At 41.5% G+C, this 13895-nt stretch overlaps 2 protein-coding genes across 6 annotated transcripts in view; one reads left to right on the top strand and one right to left on the bottom strand.

Annotated features, from left to right (window-relative positions):
* Nucleotides 1–1809, bottom strand: part of ACAD10 (acyl-CoA dehydrogenase family member 10) — a 41868-nt gene extending 40059 nt beyond the window's left edge. The window contains exon 1 of one of the 4 annotated variants that reach the window (XM_072725144.1): nt 1704–1809. The gene's annotated coding sequence lies outside the window, so the exon portion shown is untranslated. Of the gene's footprint in view, nt 1–1410 lie in introns of all 4 variants that reach the window. The other 3 variants (XM_072725145.1, XM_026018898.2, XM_072725143.1) reach the window with 3 other exon arrangements.
* Nucleotides 1810–1811: 2 nt separating this feature from the next.
* BRAP (BRCA1 associated protein) overlaps nt 1812–13895 on the top strand; it is a 28784-nt gene continuing 16700 nt past the window's right edge. Inside the window, exons 1-5 of one of the 2 annotated variants that reach the window (XM_026018805.2) lie at nt 1812–2137; nt 4601–4762; nt 5463–5661; nt 6995–7184; nt 11974–12087. In XM_026018805.2, the coding sequence (XP_025874590.1) occupies nt 2056–2137; nt 4601–4762; nt 5463–5661; nt 6995–7184; nt 11974–12087 (747 nt within the window). In that variant the 5' untranslated portion in view covers nt 1812–2055. The remainder of the gene's footprint in view (nt 2138–4600; nt 4763–5462; nt 5662–6994; nt 7185–11973; nt 12088–13895) is intronic. The other variant, XM_026018804.2, reaches the window with a different exon arrangement.

The following is a 13895-nucleotide window of genomic DNA, read 5'->3' as shown; positions in this document are numbered from 1 at the left end:
CTCTGGAATCAGATTGCCTGGATTTGAATTCTAGCTCTGCCACATACTAAGTGTGAGATCCTGAGCATGTTTCTCTGAGACTCAGGTTCCTCCTCTGTAAATGGGAATAATTATACACCAGTCTCGTAAAGTTGTTGTTATTATTGCATGAAATAAAGTATATACAGTTCTCAAGTTAGTACCTGACACACTATTAAATGCTATCTATTCCTGGGGCACCTGAGTGGCTCAGCTAGTTTAGTATCTAACTCTTGATTTCAGTTCAGGTCATGCTCTCAGGGTTATGAGATGGGAGTCCCCTGTCAGGCTCTGTTGCTAGGCATAGAGCCTGCTTAAGATTCTCTCTCTTCCTCTCCTTCTGCTCCCCACTCCTTTAAAAACAATACAAAAAAAGGGACGTCTAGGTGGCTTGGCAGAACCGCGTCTGCCTTTGGCTCAGGTCATGATCCCAGGGTCCTGGGATGAAGTCCTGCATCGGGCTCCCCATAGGGAGCCTGCTTCTCTCTCTGCCTGCGTCTCTGCCTCTCTCTCTCTCTCTCTCTCTCTGTGTCTCTCATGAATAAATAAATAAAATCTATAAAAAAATAAAAATAAAGAAGAAAATGTTACTACTGTAATGCACTATAAAAAGTTCACGAAAAAAAAAAAGTTCACGAGGTCTCATGTTATACATATATACTAAGTGAATATGGCATATGCATTTTCACAGCAATTCTCAACAGTGTAATTTTGGTCCCAAAGGGATATTTGGCAATGTCTGGGTACATTTTTGGTTGTCACCACTTGGGGGGTCCTACTGGTATCTAGTGGGTCAGGACAGGGATGCCATTAAACATCCTACGAAGCGTAGGAGATACCACCCCAAAAAACTATGGGATAACGCAAAGATTGAGAAACCCTGATATAAAGAGTGTGTACTGCAACATTTCATAGGATGCAGTCACAAGCTTTATATACACACAGCATGTTACATGCACATATAGTCCATAGAGCTACACGTGTCCAGGATGTGCTGTGACACACCTTAGATATCCTTATAGCATATGCTTGGAGTAGCATCCTGCCACGTGTGGGACACGGATTGTGGCTCTCAATATCTATATGCTAAAGACAACCTGAGGTTCTGGAAAGAAAGCTGAATTTAGAAAAAGTGATATATGTGGCTCCATTTATTTCACGTTCATGGCTGTATGTTATCCCATTCTTATGCCAAAACCTAGCTCAAGGTCACATAACTGATCAAGGTTGACACAGTAAGAACAGGAAGTGTGTGTTTATCTCATTCACGAAAATATCTCCACAGTCTCAACAATGCTTAGGCTCTCGGGAAACATTTGTGAAGTTATGGGGAAGGGAGGAGGGCCCAGACCTGGCTCCAACACCGTGAGCTTAGCCCGCCAGCCGCCCTACCTCCAGTCACAAACACTGCAGTCGAGTCTGTAATCCTCAAGGGCCTTCAGAGAAGCGGATCCACCTCTCTGAGCCTTAGCAGCCCTACCTAAGGTGTGGCTAACGCTAGAGCGAGAGGCCAAACACAACAAAGGCAAGAGCTCGCCACATGGCACAGTTTCTCGTACAGTTAGAGGACGCGGGGACCCTTCGCTGTCGGGAGACAGCCTAAGGGCAAGGCCTCTCGGGCAGGTAAACTCGGGCCTGGGCGCAAACCCACCGACTGGCTTCAGGGGGTACCCAGTGCCCGCAACCTTAGTCAAGCTCCTCTTCCCCCGACCTGCCAGAGGTCCCGTCCGGGGTGCGCAGACTCCCCTCCGCGGAGACACGCCGGTCACGTGGCCGCCGCCCTATCCAATCGGAGCGCGCGCTGCTCCGCGCAGGCGTAACCCCGCGGGTCGGCGACGGCGGCCGGGAGGCGGAAGTGAAGGTGGTTGTGGCTCGGAGGGTTGCTCGCGGAGCTGCTGCTACGGAGGCAGCGGCGGAGGCAGCGGCGGCGGCGCTGAGGCGGTGGCAGCGCTGCCGACCCTGGGCCGCTCGGCCTCTCAGCTGTCCTGCCAGCCTCGCCTGAGCCCGCCGGGGCCCGCGCCGGCCAGCGCCTGCCCTATGAGTGTGTCACTGGTTGTCATCCGACTGGAGCTTGCGGAACACTCGCCGGTCCCCGCCGGCTTCGGCTTCAGCGCCGCGGGTGAGTCCCTCGGCCTCGCAGCCTTCCCTTTGGCCCAGCGCCTCGGCCCGGGAGGCTCGTCCTCCCAAAGTACGGGCCCGGGGGTAGGCGGCGGTGAGGGCCTTTGTGTCAGGAGGAAGCTGAGAGGTGGTTGAGATCCCTCTGGCTCCATCCATCCTACAGGGGCCTCTCGGGTATCATCTCTGGGAAGCCCTTCCCCGTCCCTCCCTCCTGGTTCCTTCCCACTGGCACTGTTTATACCTGGCGCGTCGCGCTCTCCACCCTGGGTTAGAGTCAAGTTGTGTAACTTGCTTTCCTCCAGGCTTTGTGGAGGCAGCGACTGGATCCCAGGGATACTGACGCTTCGTGTTAATTAAATCGTTCCTCTTTGGAAGACAATCTCTTTAGGCGCCCTGCAGCTATGGTAGTAACTGTAGCTAAAAAATTTGTATAGACATCCTATGTCCCTACTGGGTACTAAAACACTTTGTGGGCATTATCTTCTTTATCTTCACAGTAACTGTGTTAGGTTGCTAACACTTAGCAACCCTTATACAGATTGGGGAAATTGAAGCCCAGTGATTAAATGACTTGCCCATGGTTGTAAGTGGTGAGGCTGGGATTCTAACTCAGAGGTGGACTTAAAAAGTCGGAGCTGTTCGTTTACCAGCCACTCCTCCTTGGTGAGGAGTGCATTTATGACTGTGTTCCTTGGACCTTAAGTAATTCCCTAACAATAACATTTATCCAAGAAATAATTACTGAATGCTTACTATCTGCTGGGACTTTAGTTGTTTGCAGAATCAGACATATTCCTGTTTAATAGCACCAGCAGCTCAATGAGGTAGACAGATGAATTAAATATAGAATAAATGTGGAATTACGTCTGTAAAAAGAGTTGTGAGAGAAAGGAGGAGTTTGGAAAGCTATCACAGAAGGATCTTTGGTTTGGGAAGGGGGGCCCGGGGCAGGCAGGGATGGTGTCCTTGGAAACTACCCTGAGTGTGTGAATTTTGGAGCTGCAGATTAAAAGTGGGATATGATTTAATGAGTTACAAGCACCTTTCAAAGGTTGCAGGTGATCTCTAAGTTGTGAAAGTCAACTTTGACATTAAGCATATATACACTTTATATACATGAGTCGGTTTTTGATTCATTGATTCAACAAAGCTTTAAAAACCTTCCAGGGTATGCTAGGGATTGTGGTGTAAGTGCTGGGGATCCAGTGGTGGGCAAAACAGGCCTGGTTCCTGCTCTGCTAGAACTTATATTAAGAGTATTTCATTCAGGTCCTTTTCCATTTTCCAAGCTCCTTTTCGATTTCTGTGTGTTTCATTGATTTAAGACCGTGATCACAGATTTTCATGGTATGATTCATGGCATGAAGCTAACCCAAGGTGTTTAAGAAGACTATTGCTATAAGGGTTTTTGAAAAAAAATTTTTCGAAGATTTTATTTATTCATGAGAGACACACAGAGAGAGAGAGAGGCAGAAACACAGGCAGAGGGAGAAGCAGGCTCCATGCAGGGAGCCCGATGCGGGACTTGATCTGGGACTCCAGGATCCTGGAGTTGAACCCTGGGCCGAAGGCAGGCACTCAACTGCTGAGCCACCCAGGTGTCCCTTGAAATTCTTATTAATGGACTTGATACCTTCATTTGGGGCTCAACACAGTTTCACTTTACCAGAGATTACATAAAATGTAGGTTCATCTGGGCATAATCACTGTCGAATCTCCTCTAAAGCTCTTATTCTCGGGGTCCCTGGGTGGCTCAGCAGTTTAGCTCCTGCCTTTGGCCCAGGGCCTGGTCCTGGAGTGCCCATATCGAGTCCCGCATTGGGCTCCCTGCATGGAGTCTGCTTCTCCTTCTGCCTGTGTCTCTGCCTCTCTCCCTCTCTCTGTGTGTCTCTCATGAATAAATAAATTAAAATATTTTTAAAAAATAAAGCTCTTATTCTCGTTGATTTACTTTAAAGTGCATGATTTCAGGCAGCCTGGGTGGCCCAGCGGCTTAGCGCTGCCTTCGGCCCAGGGTGTGATCCTGGAGACGCAGGATCAAGTCCCACATTGGGCTCCCTGCATGGAGCCTGCTTCTCCCTCTGCCTGTGTCTCTGCCCCTCTCTCTCTCTCTCTCTCTCTCTCTCTCTCTCTGTCATGAATAAATAAATAAAATCTAAAAAAAAAAAAAGAGTATTTCTTGGTTTAATTCTTTCTTTTTCTTCTTTCTCCTTTAAAAAAAATAAATAAAAGTAAAGTGCATGATTTCGCTAGAACAACCCTGCATTTCTGAATTTATTGCACTGCGTGTTTACTGACTGCTGGGCTCTGAGGAACCCCAGAGGTTAGTGAGATGGATACTGCAAAGGCATCTTACTATCTTAGGGAGGACAGCAGAGAGAAAAGGGAAGCTTATCGATGAATACATTGAAAGTGGAGAAAAGCTTGTTTTAATATTGCTATTAATCATTCATATGTTCCTTAGCCGGGGAAATGTCTGATGAGGAAATCAAAAAGAAGACACTAGCTTCAGCTGTAGCCTCTTTAGAAGGGAAGTCACCAGGAGAGAAAGCAGCAATCATACATCAGCATCTTGGTCGTCGAGAAATGACAGATATGATCATTGAGACCATGAAGTCCAACCCAGGTATGCTTTTTAAAACCCTAGACTCATGTAACATAAGCCCCTGGTTTCCTGTTTTATACATGTTATCGCATGAGCCCACGATTTGGACCTCTAACATACTTTTATCTTTTACCACCTGTGTGCCTCACATGAGGTTGTCAACCACATTTCGGCATCTCCAAATATTTCACCTAAATTAATATTAACTAGGTGGGTTGACAACTTTATTCAATGAGGAGAGCTACTTACCATCTAGGTTAGTGGCAGATCACAAATGAATCCAGATAAGCATGTTGTGTCTTCCCACACACACACTCTTTGACAGCTCACTCCAGCCCAGAGTGGAGACTGGTTGTGTACCATATCTCCAGCATGGAGGTGATCAGAACTGGTAGTTTTGGTTTTTCAAATTAATACCCCTGAATGGGACATCCCATGTAGGAACACATGATGGAAGACATCTGCTTTTATTATGGTACTGCCAAATGTAAGAGCCATCTTTAAGTTTCTGTGGGTATTAATAAAATTTTTATGGGGCAGAGTGCTTTCAAGTTTAGATGCCCCTGAAAATGTGGCTGTTCTGTAAATACAGTTCTTAATGCAATAAATTACAATTTTTCTGTTGAAGTTTTTTTTTTCTGAATCAAAATTTTAACTTAATTAGAATCCTTCCACATATTTCCTATCCGTTTATAATCTGCTGATTTTTGATTTGTGAAAGATGAGCTGAAAGCCACAATGGAAGAAAGGAAGTCTTCTGAAGCATCTCCCACTGCACAGAGAAGTAAAGATCAAAGTATAGACTGCATAAATGCTGCTCCCGATTCTCCATCCAAACAGCTTCCAGACCAGATTTCGTTCTTTAGTGGAAACCCGTCAGTTGAAATAGTTCATGGTATTATGCATCTATACAAGACAAAGTAAGAAAAACCCTTTTCCTTTTGAATTGGTCTGGGTTTTTTTTTGTTGTTGTTGTTGTTTTGTCTTAGGGCATTGAAAAATTTCTTGCCCTGAAGAGCAGTGAATATTTTAAGCTTCATCCAAAGGATAGTACTTTTTCATATATTGTGTTAGAGAATTCTTAGATGTTTTATATTTGGTTAATCTTATAGATTGGGTCAAAGCTTCTTAGAAAAGAAACATGGGGATACACTTGAGAAAATACCTAAGAAAATAATCTGTGAGAAGGTAGGCATGCAAGATGATTGGAAAATTAAAGGTAGAAAGATAAAAAGGAAAAGAAATTATAAATGGTTCCTAATATCATTGCAGTCTCATATCCCCCACTAAATCTTTACTTAAAAAAGTTGTCAAAAAAAAAAAAAAGTTGTCAAGTCAGTCAGTGGACTATAATTTCATCATCTCTTTTTTGCCCTTTTTTTTTTTGTGGTCCAAACAAAACTTAGAAGAAGCCAAAAGAAAGGAAACATTTGGCTGGATAATCTATAAGCTGGGTCATCAACCCCTTAGATAACTAGTAACTAATCTCTTTAAAGCCTATCCTCCTGACGTGTTTGCTAGGTCCCCCTGGGAAACAGTGAATACTCAGGTTGCCATTTTGGATCATACCTGTTGAAATGAGTTGGCAGCATTTCAAAAAGCAAATTGCATTGTGGGAGGTTTTCTCTTTCCTCTATTCCAGCTATTCCAACCCAACAAGACTTTCTGTAGTCTTCAGAGTCACATCTTCATAGTTCTGAATTCTCTTTCTTCTATTTAGAACTCTACTCTTCTAGACCCTTTGAGAGAAGTCCATAGATAGAGCTGTTAGCTTGTAGATTGAGCCAAACTCTGGCTGCCTCTCCCCCTTCATTGGGGCAGTTTTCTTTAACTTCCAGAATAGTGATTTTAAAACTGAAAGAAAGGGAAAAAAAAAAAAAAAAAGGAAAAACATAAAGACATAGAGTTGTACTTCTGATTACCTAATGAGAAATTATTACTGAAAAACTAATGAGAATAAAACACAAACTGCAAATTTGTAACTGTAATAAGCCTTTAACTGAAGGTTAAAAATTTCAGTAAAATTTCAGTGATGGGTGTACCTTAAGCTCCATTGCAGACATGTTGAAGGTGTTCTACATTTACCCAGGTAGTGTGTGTTTTCAGGTATTATAACACTCTGTTTAAATCAATCTGTGAAGTATAACAAGGTTTATTTTTTCTATTTTCTTGGACATAAAAGTTGTCTAATTAGTGTTGTCTGAACTAACCATACCTCATCTATTCAAGGCAGTCTAATTATTGTCTTATTAGTAAGATGACCTCCTTAAAAGAAGATGTGAGGCGCAGTGCCATGCTGTGTATTCTCACAGTCCCTGCTACAATGACCAGTCATGACCTTATGAAGTTTGTCGCCCCATTTAATGAAGTAATTGAACAAATGAAAATCATCAGAGACTCTACTCCAAATCAATATATGGTGCTGATAAAGTTTAGTGCACAGGTAAAAGTTAAGATATTAAAAATCTCTTTGCCACAGAAACTGTATTTTTGAAACTGTGTAATACTAGCTATGTGTGATTTACAAAATTTTGCACTTAAGATCTTGATATACCTATCTTCTGGGGGGTGTGGTTGTAATTCTAGAAATCTTTCTAAATTCATTAACAGACACACAATGCTAATTCATACCCATATGTTTTTATAAAGCGAATTGGGTATGAAATCTGGGGTTGTGTTGGTTATCCAGTGGTAACTATTCCAGTAGAGTGGTAGTTCCCAAACTTCTTGAAATTGACACCATATTATTATCTGCCCTTATAACAACTGTGCCCCTGCTTCTCTCATTCTCTTTTTAAAAGATATTTTTTGACACAATTTAGAAAATAAGATCTGTTTTGTATTTTTAATTTTGGTGATGAGGGATTTGGGGATATTCCTTGAAGTATTAAATATGCTTTAAGAGTTCTAATTGGAAATCACTGCAACAGAGAGACAAACAGTGAAGGGATGGTGATATTTTCAGTTTTGAAAAGTACTTGCACATTATTACAGATGCTTTTTGATAGAAGAAGGTTTTGACATTCGCTTCATTTCACTTGTCACATTAAGCAACATTTTCCATGCGCCTCAGTTCCAAAGCTGTTAGGAAGGTAGTCTCTTGGTTTTATGTATTCATTCTTAGTAGTACACATATTTCTGTACAAATATAGGAGTGAGATAAGCTTTAGCTATTACTCAGGTTATTAAAGAGTCATTCTATCTGTAGGTTTTGATTTGTTTTGTTGTTTTCTTTTATGGCCTGTTAAATTTGTTCATTCATTAGGTTTTGAAATGTAACTTTGTCAAAAATTACTTCTTTCTCACAGCCTTCCTGAATTTAGCTCAGATCAACAGTTTTAGCTTGCAGATTAACAAAGGGTGGGTTTGCCTTTGGATCATGTGCGGTTGCCTCTGACCAGTTACCAAGGTTTATGGGTGAAAGGGAGCCCATCACACGAGGCCCACTTGTCATCTCCTTCCTCCTTGCAGAAATCCAGAGTTGATGCCAATAGCTGCCACTTGTTGGCCACGGGAAGGAAATTAAGAAAAGTGAGAGCTGCATTATGTTCGTGCCTATACCATGGGCCTACACCCTTAGTGTAGCGTTCGATGTATAAGAGCATACACAGTTATCTTTAACCTTTGCAAAATACCCCACCAGTGAGGTGAGACATTCAAAATATGTTTGAACTCTCCTGCACGCAGACTTCACAAGTTGACCATGAGAATGGAAAAGCAGTTAAACAGCTGTGTTCACTGACTGTCAAGAGACCTTCCAAGGTCACTGAGGAGCTTTGCAAATGGTGGGCAAGTGGTATCTTTTAAATCTGGTAGCACGTGTAATAACAAGGATAATGATGATAATATGCAATCTTACTGAGTGCTTATGCTAGACTACTCTCTCTGCCAAGTGCTAAATGTGCATTATCTCATGCAGTCCTCACTACAACCCTTTGAAGTAGGTAAGTACTGTTATCCTTGTTTTACAAAGAGGCAACTGACTGCAGAGAGAAGTTAATGATTTGCCCCTCCTGACTGAGCTGGGATTTGAGCCCTCACTTTTAATCCTAGGTCATACTCTTCTTCCAGTAGGAGTGGATGAAAATGTGGGGAAGGGGAGATAGTCACTTGGCAAGAAATTGGGTAATGACAATATTTTAGTTATATCTTCTACTTAACAGTTAAGGACAGTCAGCAAGTAGCACAGGAAAAGTCATTGTGACAGATTGGAGAAAAATGTTTAAGGGTGTATGAGACTTTAAATAGTTGGAAGTCTGATAAACCCACAAACTCCCTTCGTAGTGTGCATGTAATGCTGTGGAAATTTTCTGTAACTGTTAATGGATTTTTTTGTACTTGTGCAGTACAAGTGCAGGTTGCACAAGTTGATGAATGTTAGTTCTGAGACCACAAAACCGAGTGCTGGCTCTTCCCCATGGGGATAGAACCCTTGACCTGGGAACCATGAGTTATCTTATTTATTTCTGGATCTTAGGGTGTGAGGCTTATCCTGTCAGGGATTTTCAAAGGTCTAAAAACACCCTCCTCGTATAAGACTTGAAGTTGTTAAATTAATACCCGGCCCTAATGAAAAAATAGCCTCAAACTGGTACCAACTATTGGGCACTTATTAGATGCCAGGCCTAATAAATACTTTTCATGCATTGGCTCCTTAAGTCCTCTCAACAATGCCATGAAGTAGGTGTTGTTACTTTGACTTTTATAATTGAGGAAACAAGCATGGATAAGTTACTTAACCCAAAGCCACAGAGCTAGTAAGTGTCTGAGTTAAATTTTAAACCCAGGCAGCCTGACTCCATAGCAGGGGCAGCTAACTGTATTCTTATTCCTTTCTTTTTTTCACCAGAGAATTTTTATTAAGAGTAATCCTTCTCTGTATCTCCTATAAGCTCTTGAATTTCTGTTGGCCTCAGCTTTATGTTGTAGGTGCTCTGATGTGATATACTTACACAGTTGTACTGTGACCCTTAGGCAACTTAGTCTTCAGGTAAGAAATTTCTATTTCATCAGCACACAGAAAGGCAGGAGGGGGTTCAGTTCTGTAGTTCTCAGGGACAAAAATGGAGAGAGAACCTCTCAGTAGAGTGTGCAGGCACACTTTGACTTGCATGCTTAGGACAGCCCAGGAGAGCCCTATTTTGAAAAGTAAAATCATGTTCTCAATGCTATAGTTGATCACTGTGACAGTAAAGGAACCTTGATCATAATGGATTTTTCTTTTTCTGAGTTTATCCTGTGAAGAGAACAATTAGAACAAAAAACATGGGAGAAACAAAAACAAAAGCTGGGTTTCTTAAAATGTTGGGCTCTATACAATGCAAGCATTTTAAATAAAAGAGCTATTTCTTCTGTGTTTTTTTGCAGTTAGCTTCAGGCTTTTGTTTTGTGCATTTCAGTGGTGGGTTGAAGTAAGAACCATGTGTATTTTGTTCTCTCCTCTGGTCCAAGCGTGTAGCACAGTGCCTGGCAGATGCTGGGTGCTCAGTAAATATTCAAACAAGCAAAGAATCTACATTTCCAATACCAAGTTTTTAAAGAAAAAGATCCATGTGTATCAAAAAATATATTTCTTTGTCATAGATAAACAACTCCCCCAAGAAAAGAACCATTTATCTGGTGTTGAGTAGATTTTTGTCACCTGCTCAGGATCATAGACTCTGTCCCTTACCCAGAGGAAGCATGCTCGTTGACAGAGTTGAAGGTCTGAGGAGGGGTCTGCCTTTCTGAGGAAGGCACCTGGCACAGGTGCAGCCAGCTCCCCGTGGTACTTGAGGCTCTGCAGAGCTGACCTGTGGACCTTACTTCTGAGTGGTCACGTCCCTCAGTTCACAAATCCGGTTGCTCTCTGTGCTGCTTTCTCATCCAAAGTATTTCAAGAAAAAGACATTTCTCTTGAAGAACGAGGGAAGTCAATTTAGTCACCTTTTAGTATTGAAGAGATTTATTGTCCAAGAACTGGTTTTAACATTTTGAAGTTAAAATGCATTATACCCAATATAGGTTGTTTCCTGATAAGGAAGCTCCTACCCCCACCCTCCAAAACAAAACCATTCAGAACTGATCATTTTTCCTCAGCTGCTTAGCTCATTTGGTTATATTAAGAAAGCACAAATAATCAAAAATCTACACTTGAATTACATCATTGGAGTGAAATTAAAAGCCCCTGGGAGGCTTACAAGCTTTTGCTGTCAGGTTCAGAATCCTGTGATGGTAGACAGGCCAGACTATTTGTGCCTGGTACAGACTTGAAACTCTTCCTGGAGGCTGACAATGTGGCGTTTCCTTTTGCAGAGCACCCTTCCTCTCCCCATGCAGCTTGTCTATGTTGATAGGGCCAAAGCACACAACTTGCTGTGTTTGGGTTAATGTCCATGTGGGAGTGAAATCTAGACAAACCTTGGCCTCCCAGCTGCCTCTCCAAAGTTGTGAATTTAAAAACTGTAGTCATCACTTTGTTACTTTCTACTAAGGCTATACTAGAAGGTTTGATTTACTTGTATTCATATTCACAAATGCACGGTACCTTTACAGCTTTACCTACAGCTTTACCTCCTGTTGTCCCCTGATTCTATTTTCTACTCCAAGGAACAAGACATTAGTATTTTAAAGGCTGGTTCATCTTGGACCTCTTGATCTTAGCCAAGGGTTTTGCTTTCAATATTATACACTAGGTTGTTTAAAAACGTCCTTATCTTTGATGTATTATTATTACTTGGTTTATTGAAGAAAAGGAGCTGGCTTTTCTTCATACCAGAACCGCTAGTCCTTTATTTTAACATTGACGCTGACATTTTTTAAAAAAAAATCCTAACAATGGTCAGTTATGATTGAGTTCTAAATTTCACAAAAATAAGTGTTTGCTTTCAGCTGTTGAGAAAGTGCTGATTCCAGGAAAAGAAATACTGATATCAAGGGAAATGATGACCCTTACTGATTGAATATTAAAGTCTTACTGCCTGTCAGCTTATTGCACTTCAGCAGCTTCTGCTGGTTTAAGAGAGACTGTAATATCAGGAAATATTGTAGAGTTGCGGGATATTGACCTGCAGAGTTCAACTCATCTATGAACCTGCTTTCTTAGATGGTACTTTTGGCAGTTGCTTTCTCTCCTTTAAGTATACGTTTTAAATGCTGATGGAAGAGACTATTGAAGCTATGCATCTTGAATAAAAAGCACGTTTTCAAGATATCTCTCTTAATTTTTTCCTTTTCTCCATTGATATACCTAGGCTGATGCAGATAGTTTTTATATGGCGTGCAATGGCCGCCAGTTCAACTCAATAGAAGATGATGTTTGCCAGCTGGTGTATGTGGAAAGGGCTGAAGTACTGAAATCTGAAGATGTAAGTGTGCATTGTTTTTATGGGGGTTTTTTTGTGTGTGTATGTATATCTATATATACATACACGTATATACACACACACTTATGTGAATATGATGACATAGGTTGAATGTTAAGATATCTGTGGAATGTCCTGAGTATTCCAATCCTCTGTAACCGGAAGCAGGTTGCCAGGGGCTGGAGGAAGAGAAGAATGAGGAGTGACTGTAATGAGTACAAGATTTCTTTTCAGAGTGATAGGGATGTTCTAGAATTAGTGGTAAGGATTGTACAACCTTCTGAATATACTGAAACCTGAATTGTACAGTTAAACAGGGCAGATTTCATATGAATTTTATCTTAAATTTTATTTTTTATATATTAATTTTTTTAAAGACTTTTTATTTATTTATTTATTCATGAGAGACACACAGAAAGAGAGAGAGAGAGAGAGGCAGAGACATAGGCAGAGGGAGAAGCAGGCTCCATGCAGGGAGCCCGATGTGGGACTCGATTCTGGGTCTCCAGGATCATGCCCTGAGCCGAAGGCATGTGCCAAACCGCTGAGCCACCCTGGTGTCCCATTTTATCTTAATTTTTTTCTTTTTTTTTTAATTTTTATTTATTTATGATAGTCACAGGGGGAGGGGGCAGAGACACAGGCAGAGGGAGAAGCAGGCTCCATGCACCGGGAGCCCGACGTAGGATTCGATCCCAGGTCTCCAGGATCGTGCCCTGGGCCAAAGGCAGGCGCCAAGCCGCTGCGCCACCCAGGGATCCCCCCATTTTATCTTAATTTTTTAAAGTATCCCAGAATATTAAAAAAAATTTATCTGTGTTACCAAAATTGAGTGTTCATCTATTCTATCTAGATCCATGAAATATGGCTTGGAGCCTAAAAGAAGCATTTTTACTTTAAATATCATCCCTTAATCCTAATCTTTAATTCTGTTTGGATAGCAATTCATAACTGCTCTGATTTGCCACCACCCATGGGACCTTTTCCTACAAAATGTGTTCATTTAAATCATTTTATAAAGTAGTAGATTCAGCTCTGTTACGTTTAAGATTTTTTCTTTCTTTCTTCTTTTTTTTTTTTTTTAATTTTTTATGATAGTCACAGAGAGAGAGAGGCAGAGAGAGATAGGCAGAGGGAGAAGCAGGCTCCATGCACTGGGAGCCTGATGTGGGATTCGATCCCGGGTCTCCAGGATCGCGCTCTGAGCCAAAGGCAGGCGCCAAACCGCTGCGCCACCCAGGGATCCCTCTTTCTTCTTTTTTTAAGTAGACCTGAAGGTCTTCCTTTCACCTTGAGATCAGTTCAGTGGAAATAAGTTTTGGTTTCATTGTTCTATCATAAGATTAGATGATGTTCTAATCATCAGAATCTTATGTTCTATCATAAGATTAGGTAAAATAAAAATTGACAAATGATAAAATTAGACTTCCTTTATGCCAAGTGCTATGCAAGGCTTCAGCTTTAGAAATTCTTTTCTCTAAATGAACATGGCTTCTTGAAAGAGTTCCTGGGAAAAGCTACTCTTCAGGGACCATAGATTAATGGGATTTTTCTCAGCATGTCCTTACGTGTATACCTCTCCACCTTTGCTTCAATAACTCCTACTCATTTTATAGCTGGTAGGGCTCAAGTCAGACATCACTATCTTGCGGGGGAGAAGTGTGTGCCTTTCTTAACCACAGACCGTTATGGCCCCTATTTCACACCCTATTAAAGCTTCCTATACTTTTCTTTCATAGCACTTACAACCACTGGTAACTATAATTATAATATTATAATTATAACCACTAGTAATTTAAAAAAAAATTTTT

Source organism: Vulpes vulpes, chromosome 10 (genome assembly GCF_048418805.1).
Source record: "Vulpes vulpes isolate BD-2025 chromosome 10, VulVul3, whole genome shotgun sequence".
In the NCBI taxonomy this organism is placed as follows: domain Eukaryota; kingdom Metazoa; phylum Chordata; class Mammalia; order Carnivora; family Canidae; genus Vulpes; species Vulpes vulpes.
This window is presented reverse-complemented; position numbering and strand designations above follow the sequence as displayed.